The 8801-nt window shown below is 34.6% G+C and overlaps 1 protein-coding gene across 1 annotated transcript; it reads right to left on the bottom strand.

Moving 5' to 3' along the window:
* Positions 1–5092: 5092 nt before the first annotated feature.
* On the bottom strand, positions 5093–8223 carry LOC133336598 (GTPase-activating Rap/Ran-GAP domain-like protein 3). Its single transcript, XM_061544879.1, has 4 exons — positions 7913–8223; positions 7260–7743; positions 7044–7189; positions 5093–6186 (listed from the first exon to the last, which is right to left on the bottom strand). The coding sequence occupies exons 1-4, from the start codon at positions 8220–8222 to the stop codon at positions 5093–5095; spliced, it is 2034 nt and encodes a 677-aa protein (XP_061400863.1). The 5' UTR covers position 8223.
* Positions 8224–8801: the final 578 nt, after the last annotated feature.

Raw genomic sequence — 8801 nt, 5'->3', positions numbered from 1 at the left:
GACTGACAAAATCGGACCAAGATTTTGTATACCTCCCATATAATCGGTTTTGAGAATTTCAGCCTTTTTGGTCTATAGAATCGTTAATATTCAGACAAATTTAGAAAATAAAAACCACATAGGCCTATAAAGCAATTGACAAGAAATTAGATAGATCGGACCCATATCATGGGTCTAGAAAATTTCACTCTTTTGGCCTATATAATTTTTATTATTCCACCATCGGACCAAGACGTTTCAGAATGCCTACCATACCTGAAGACCGTGAAAAGTAACTTTCTATACTTTAACATCGCTATATGCAGTTAAATTCACTATTGTTGATTTATTTTTGTTATTTTTATTATAATAAAATATTTGATATACTTTACGTATTAATATATTACAGATTTATTATTCATCAGATTTTCAGAACACACATCAGAAATATATAAAATATTGCCTTCCATGTTATAATTTCTGGCCTTTATTTTGTGGCTGTTTAAAGATATAACAAAGTCGGATTGCAATATAAAATACTGAATAAAATTCTTATTTAACTCGACTTTACGAAAAGTCCAGGTTGCTCCTAATTATTTTATGGCTTTATATCACTGTGTGGAGTTATATCAAAACTTGGGCCTATATATAGATGCAATGCTATATGGGGATTATACCTAAAAATGGACAGATGTTGATCATTTTTAACAGTAAGATTTGTAACTTATTGAATTTAGTTAAAAACTGAAGCGGGTTCTCCCAAACGGAACTTTCTCCTCCTCTCAAACGGAACTTTCTAATCCTCGCTATATTTGCCATGATATGTTTTAATTAATTAAGTAACCTCCAAGTCTGAGATGGATAATCTTTCCTTTTTACAAAAATATTCCATTGATTTTCTGAAGAGAGATCTTGAGAGAGAGTATAAAAATTTTATGATCCAAACTTTAACGAAAAAACTCATCAAATGATATCCTTGTTAATACCAAATGCAATTTTAACCAATACAGTACTACTTCGTACACATTTCTAATCCGCATCCTTTGCAACCCATACCATAACAAATATTCAAAATTTATATATTAGTACTTTTCATGCAATTTTAGTATGAATTTTCAAAAGTCCATTTTAAAATCACTCGGTTTGTTTACAACAGTCATTGCTAGCACGCGTGGGGGTTTTTGTCGATGCCCGTCTGGAAAAGCGATGTACACCAGCACCAAATTAATACTGAAATCAGTTGGTATGAGTAGAGGAAAACTAAGAACGATGCACAGGATACACAGAAAAAATGTTTACTTAATATTTTCATTCGTATTTTTTCGTATTGTACATGAATCTCGCTTAGAATACAATTACAAATTCTTATGATAACTCCACATTTTTTTCCAAAAAAATGTAATATTTCATTATTGGAGTAACTTCGGGTAATGTGGACTATGTGTCTAATGTGGACCACCCCCATATCTAAGAAAATGCTTGAAATATTTCAATGCAGCCTTGATAATTGTTTTCCTAATAAGTGAAAACAAACATCAAATTTGGTTTTTAATAAATAATTGCAATGTTGAAAATGTAGTAGTAGAAAATTTAGCTCTGATTGTAAAAGTTTGATATGAACATTTTTTAGCACAATAGTCGAAAGTTTTTCCAAATAGCGATCACATTGTTTCTCTCGAATATAAAGAAGTTATGTGGTTTTCTGGTTTTCTTTAACAAAAATATACATTTAGCTGTAATTTCAATCGGTGATTTTTAAATTTTTATTCATTTTTGAAGCCGATAATTACACTGTGCTACAAAATAACAAAAATTTTTTTTCAAGGGTTCTAATGTACCAATTCTGTTTATTTGGAGTCTCTGGACCACGAAAATACCTTTGGTTTTTCTGGGTCACTTCGAAAAGTTATTTTATAACGGTAAATATAGAGAAAAACGTGGTTTCATGGATTTTCAATTTAAAACTCGAATAACTTATTTACTTTTTAACAGATTTATATTATTCTTTTTTTCTTTCGAAGAGTACAATTTTTCCTTTCAAACAAGATATATACTTGGTAAATCGGTTGAGGATTGGCTGAGTTACAGCGGTTGAAATGTGAAAAAATACGTATAAAATGACAAAATTTACCTTTCTTCGGGCTGTACGATGAAATTATGATATCAAGCCATATAAGTTTTATTCTATTACGGGGAAGAAAATTAAATTAGCTTTCGAAAATGATAAAAATCAAAAAAATCGGTTAAAAAATGTATGACTTATACACATTTTTGTATTGATTCTATGCATATTCTCTAAAGGAAATATGGGTCTGTATCTTTTCCTGTTATAAACCGTTATGTTTGCAACAGGCAAAAGGAAACGAGATAGACCCATATTTCCTTTAGAGAATATGCATAGAATCAATACAAAAATGTGTATAAGTCATACATTTTTTAACCGATTTTTTTGATTTTTATCATTTTCGAAAGCTAATTTAATTTTCTTCCCCGTAATAGAATAAAACTTGTCTGGCTTGATATCATAATTTCATCGTACAGCCCGAAGAAAGGTAAATTTTGTCATTTTATACGTATTTTTTCACATTTCAACCGCTGTAACTCAGCCAATCCGCTGTAACTCAGCCAATCCTCAACCGATTTACCAAGTATATATCTTGTTTGAAAGGAAAAATTGTACTCTTCGAAAGAAAAAAAAGAATAATAAAAATCTGTTAAAAAGTAAATAAGTTATTCGAGTTTTAAATTGAAAATCCATGAAACCACGTTTTTCTCTATATTTACCGTTATAAAATAAATTTTCGAAGTGACCCAGAAAAACCAAAGGTATTTTCGTGGTCCAGGGACTCCAACTAAACATATTTGGTACATTAGAACCATTGAAAAATTTTCGTGTCGCACAGTGTTATTTTTAAGGGGACCCCCCATTCTCGGGGTCAAAACTTTTGTTGATATAGTTCGAATCTACACTGATTAAAGAATGTCTCTACAAAATTTAAAGTGAAAATCTCAAGAACTCTTGAAGATATAGCCGATTTATTGTGTCAGCATCAAGTGACGGCTGAAGGGCTTCTCAACTTTTAAACGCGTTTTTCTCTAAACATTTTTTTGCGAATGGCGGGCACGATAACTCAAAAACTAATAATCCAATCGGTTCCAAATTTTGCAACGTTTCTCTGGGAGTGTATAGCTCTCGTATGAACTAGGATAAAGCCGATCGGTGAAGATCTTCCTTATTTTTTAACTTGGTTTTTGGTAAAAAATCGGCGATTTTCCAAAAATATTTTTTCAAATGTCCACCATTTTGTTAATTTTAGAGCAATAATCCTAGTTCATACGAGAGCCATACATGTACTCTTTCTAACACCGTTGGAATTTTCGGATTCCGATGTTCCAGTGAGGAGTTATCATGTCCGCCATCAAAAATAAGGACTTTTCTTTAATTACCCTTAAATAAAAATATTCAATGTCGGGTAATGTGGACCGCTATAAAAAAGTGGGACCTTTTCATGAGGACGAGTCCGAAACATGGGCCGATTTAGTATGGGAGGAGGTATTCTATCCTCTAAAAACTCGATATTCGAAATTACAAGTGCTCCGGCTGGAGCAAGGAGCTTCAAAATATCGCAAATGGGGCGGTACCCTTAAATGGGGGCTATACCAAAACATGAACACATATATTTTTGTATTCATTGTTACCAAGAGTGCAATAAATCGCAAACAATCCACAATCTACCTTTAACTTACTGATCCTTATTACCCGCCAATTTATTTTTATTCGCAGTTTAAATTTTTTTTTTAAATATAATGCAATAATATTTGTATAGACAAATATATGTAATGTTTGATCTGGAATACAACTCTACTATGTTGTGAAACCAATTTGTTTTATTTTTTTACCGTTGTTACGACCACAATATCAAAAAAAGAAAATGGTGGTCCACATTACCCGAAGTTACTCTATCACAACTATTTTCTTACTTCGCTCTACTTAATAACTATTTGCGTTCATTTCTCCTCTTTTTTCGAAAACCACACTTCCATTCATTGTTCAGTTGTGTTTTGTTTTGCTACCGCTCTCGGCCTCTCTCCACCATGTATACTTTTGCAAACCTTTATTTGATTACTGTTTCTGCTGCTAACAATCGCCGCCTTTTCACTTACTCGATTGTGTCCAGTTTTGTATTCTGCATTGGTGTTACAAAATTCGCATATGTATTTTCCAAATTATTTTGGTTTTGGTATATGCGAACCACAAACGTAGGCTCAACTTTATATGATGAAACGAGACAAGACATAACGAAGAAGAAAAAAAATAAATCTCCTACATGAAACCAGTCTTTACAGTTTTATGAATTGCATTTATGAAATACAGAACACTATTCGTATAATGTAAGAAGTTCGTAAATATTATTAATTTTTTTAGCTTTTGAGATCCTAGATTGGGAACAATTTAATTTCTTTCCGGAATTTATATGGTTTTGATGCTAACAACCTTTAAGCTTCATTTATTCAAATACTTTTTCCAATTAGCTTGAACGAGTGCGCCAAGTGGTATATAGCACAATAATAAAAACACTTATAAAAGTCTTAACAAAGTAATATCTAAAACATCTTAGAAAATTTAGGCCTAAACTATAGGCAACAATTAATAAAACATAGGAAAATAACAAACAGATAAACAAATATTTCAATTTCGAGTTATGACCAAAAATAATTTATTTTCAGTATTTGATTGCTATAATTATGTATTATGTTGTGTATTCAAAATTTTGAAACCGTATATCCAATAAGACATAAGCATAATAGATGCTATACATATTGCAAAGAATATTTCCCATGTATTGAGCTTCCCTTTTACAAAATATTCTCTTATTTTAACATTCCCCCGCACAGCCTATTAACGTTGCAACATTAACATTTCAAAACGTCTCTCGTCCTCCTCATTAAATTTATTGTCATCATAGTCATAGAGATCTATGGACTTGCGTTTCTCCATAAATTCCATTGTTGTTGGCGGTATTTGTGACCTATTGAAGCTTTGACACTCTTTGTCGCTGTCAATAACATTCTCCGTGTTGATTTGGTCCTTCGGTGCCTGATCAGACAATTGTCATTCTGGAATATCGGTTGCCTGTAGCGGTAATTGAATATCAAATGATTTTTGTCGTGATTTATGCGATAGCGCGTGATGATCCCGAATATAGTTTTGTTGTTGAAAATGTGAAGAGTGTTGGTGGTGGTTGTGTTGTTGCTGTTGAAGTTTAGCTGAGGCGGTGGCATTAAAAGATTGCATGTGGAAATGGGAGTGTGCTCCAGCCAGTTTGGCTAAGGGTATACGATAGACTCGTAGAGGTTTGAGACGATCTGGAGAACTTGAATAATGTTCAGGAGTTTGACTGCCGCCACCATTCGACGATGAGAAAAGGTTGCGATATTTGGAATTCCGTTTTGTCGGCGACATTGGTGAATGTTGTGCGGCTGGTGTCTTGGGTAGGTTGTTATTGTTGTTGTGGTTATTGGTGTTGCTGCTGTTGTTGTTATTCGAATTTGTGCGTGGTGAATTGGGTGGTACACCGATTTGATATTGAGGATCGACAATGGAGTTGTTGCGCAACGGGTTATATTTGTGATCACTGCTGCCATAGGCATCGCCACAAGAATTGCTCTTCGCAATGACCGGCTTATCGTCAATGTGACTTGCTTTTTGCAGAGATCGTGCCCTCTGCATGGGTTGTCCTGCATTTGAGGCCGACAACATATTTGGTATTTCAAGTAAATTATTCATTTCATGTTCTGGATTAAGGGGTATGCTATCTTTGACACTTGTTAGGCTGAGGACTTCTGCAGAATCTCGTGTTGTTAGCTCTTCATTTGACGAGCATTCACTGGGTGTGGTTACCAATCTTCGTTCTGGAGTCTGTTCGTGGATTTGTAGTCCCTTAATATTCAAATCTTTAGACATAAATTCGGGTGCTGTTGTAACAAAGAAAATATCGCGTTTGGACGTTATCATTTGCAGTTCTGGTAAAATCGCGGTATGCACTAAATTGCCATTGACCAGAAGACGTATTTCCATGGAGTCTGCCGTAAAGCCGAGTATATAGGGGAATGCACATACCACCGATGTGGGTGAGGTATTCCAATGGAAATCGAATTCATTGCGGGATTCATCGCGTTCATTTAACTTTTGGAAGTGGCATGTATCTGCAAGAGGAAAAAAGAATATTGTCAAAGAATGTCGAGGTGAGGATCCATGTGTGTAAATTCAGTTGAGAGTAAATGCGTGAATTTAAAAAAAAATTGGGGCCAATTTTTAAAGAAAAATTTTTTTCTACGACCAACCAAGGCGCCGAAAACGAGGCGTGTATTTCTTAATGAATATTTGTTCAAGCCCTAAACAAGGCGTTGATTTCTTAAAGAATATTTCTTCAAGCCCTAGACAAGGCGTGGATTTTGAAAGAATATTTTTTAATTAAAGAATATTTTTTCAAGGCCTATCCAAGGCGTGGATTAATTAAAGAATATTTTTTCAAGGACCATCCAAGGCGTGGATTAATTAAAGAATATTTTTTCAAGGCCAACTGAGGCGTGGATTTCTTAAAGAATATTTTTCAAGGGCCAACTGAGGCGTGGATTTATTAAAGAATATTTTTCAAGGGCCAACTGAGGCGTGGATTAATTAAAGAATATTTTTCAAGGGCCAACAGAGGCGTGGATTAATTAAAGAATATTTTTCAAGGGCCAACTGAGGCGTGGATTAATTAAAGAATATTTTTCAAGGGCCAACTGAGGCGTGGATTAATTAAAGAATATTTTTCAAGGGCCAACAGAGGCGTGGATTAATTAAAGAATATTTTTCAAGGGCCAACTGAGGCGTGGATTAATTAAAGAATATTTTTTCAAGCCCTAAACAAGGCGTGGATTTCTTAATGAATATTTTTTCAAACCCTAAACAAGGCGTGGGTTTCTTTAAGAATATTTTTTCAACGACTGCCAATTTGAATTACAAATAAAGCCCCTGAAATACCTTGAATTACATTGGGAAAAGGTTTTGTACTTACGATTATAACATAATAGAAGCTCAGTTTCCATGCCATCACACAATTCTATGGCGGCTGTTAATTGAGTCTGACTTCTTTTGGCCGGTTCAACTTCATGCAGACGGGTGGCAACTCCACTTTGATCACAGACAATTTCATAATGATATCTAAGGAGAAATTACCAAAAATTCAAATTAATATTCAAATTTCGAAAAAAGTAAATATATTTCAACTTACTTATATCCCACACAAATTAGACCACCAGTTTTCGTATTGGTTGGACCCTCCAGGGGCGTCACAATTGTGGGTGTATCATTTAGCGAGATTTCCTTTTGAAATATAAAACCCTCCGCCGTTTCTGTATCATTTTCCGGACACCATGAGGCCCACGCCGCTGTATGTTTCCATTGAAATAATTGCAGTTTACGTCCAACGGCCACCACTAATCGCAAATGACCACCATTTACACGCGAAGAGGAAAACAAATGACAGCCACGTGTTCTATCGATGCGTCGCTCCTTTACCTCAGAACGAGAACGACACTTCAGAGTTTCTTCGGAAGATTTCAAATGGAATTCTCGCAAACGAAATACATGTATACGATGGCCATCACGATTTGTGGCAGAGCCGCCACGCACCAACACCAGGCCGTGTTCTTCCAGGACATTTAATTGGCGGACATGTAATGTCTTGTCGAAGACCAACTGCAGTGATTGATCCTCTGTCATGATAAGGATAAGAGAAAAAAGCATATTAAATTAAATGAATTAGTTATTTTCCGTATCCACAAGACATATCCTTTGGTGGGTCATTAATTTTTTTGATTGGTTGTTCCTTCTTCTTTCGTACCCTTTGCGGTAGGTTGGTCGTGTTTGCATTGCCTTACTTACCTTTCATCAAAAATGTTCCATCATCCGTTGCTATAAATAACGAGTCATCAGCATTACCAAATGAATCGCCTGCCAATGTACCCCGGTGTGGAAATGTCGGATAGAAACAATGCGGCTCCCAAGGTGGCTTCTTGAATATCGTACAAGGACTTGCTGAGGCAATGCTTGTGGGGGCATCACCACGTACAATGGCCTCCAATTTAAGTGCTTGGCCTATGCGAACGAATTCAATTTGTCTAGCGTCCTCCTTGAGTTTCGATGTTCTTGGCACGTCATACAATACTTCAGAGAAAGCTCGTCTGTTTAGCATATTCTATGAAATAGACAACAGCAAATGGAGACATAGCACAATGTTAGAACATATGAGTTGTAGACAGTGTTCAGCATTTGAATAGGTACATTTAAATATAAGAAAATCCGATTAAGGAACATGATTTGATGTCCTACCTACTAATTTTAGACTTGATTTTTTAGTGTGTAGAAAGGAATCTATTTTAAAGAAGTCCTAGTCTTTTTAATATTTTTAAAGGATCCACAGTGTGTATATTTTATTCAAAAATATCTTTTAAAAAGCTCCAGTGAGGTTTTTAAAGAATATATTTTCAACGACTTCCAAAGGCGTGGATTTTTTAAAGAATATTTTTTCAACAACTTCCCAAGGCGTGGAGTTTTTAAAGAATATTTTTCAATGACTTCCAAAGGCGTGGATTTTTGAAAGAATCTTTTTTCAACAACTTCCCACGGAGTAGATTTTTGAAAGAATATTTTTTCAACGAAATCACAAGGCGTAGATTTTTGAAAGAATATTTTGTCAACGAAATCCCAAGGCGTAGATTTTTGAAAGAATATTTTTTTAACGGATTTTCAAGGCGTAGATTTTTGAAAGAAT

The sequence above is a fragment of the Musca vetustissima genome, unplaced genomic scaffold (assembly GCF_032173495.1).
Source record: "Musca vetustissima isolate MV318-11 ecotype Yass unplaced genomic scaffold, APGP_CSIRO_Mvet_v1 utg25311, whole genome shotgun sequence".
NCBI lineage: Eukaryota > Metazoa > Arthropoda > Insecta > Diptera > Muscidae > Musca > Musca vetustissima.
Note: the sequence above shows the minus strand (reverse complement) of the source record. Positions and strands in the feature narration are given on the sequence as shown.

What these genes read in the sequence shown, in the direction of transcription:
- LOC133336598 (XM_061544879.1), bottom strand. Translation starts at nt 8,222, where the DNA reads ATGCTAAACAGACGAGCTTTCTCTGAAGTATTGTATGACGTGCCAAGA. An exon ending in TGGAACATTTTTGATGAAAG is followed by an intron (nt 7,744 to 7,912) that starts GTAAGTAAGGCA and finishes TTATCATGACAG; the next exon opens with AGGATCAATCACTGCAGTTG. An exon ending in GCTTCTATTATGTTATAATC is followed by an intron (nt 6,187 to 7,043) that starts GTAAGTACAAAA and finishes TTCCTCTTGCAG; the next exon opens with ATACATGCCACTTCCAAAAG.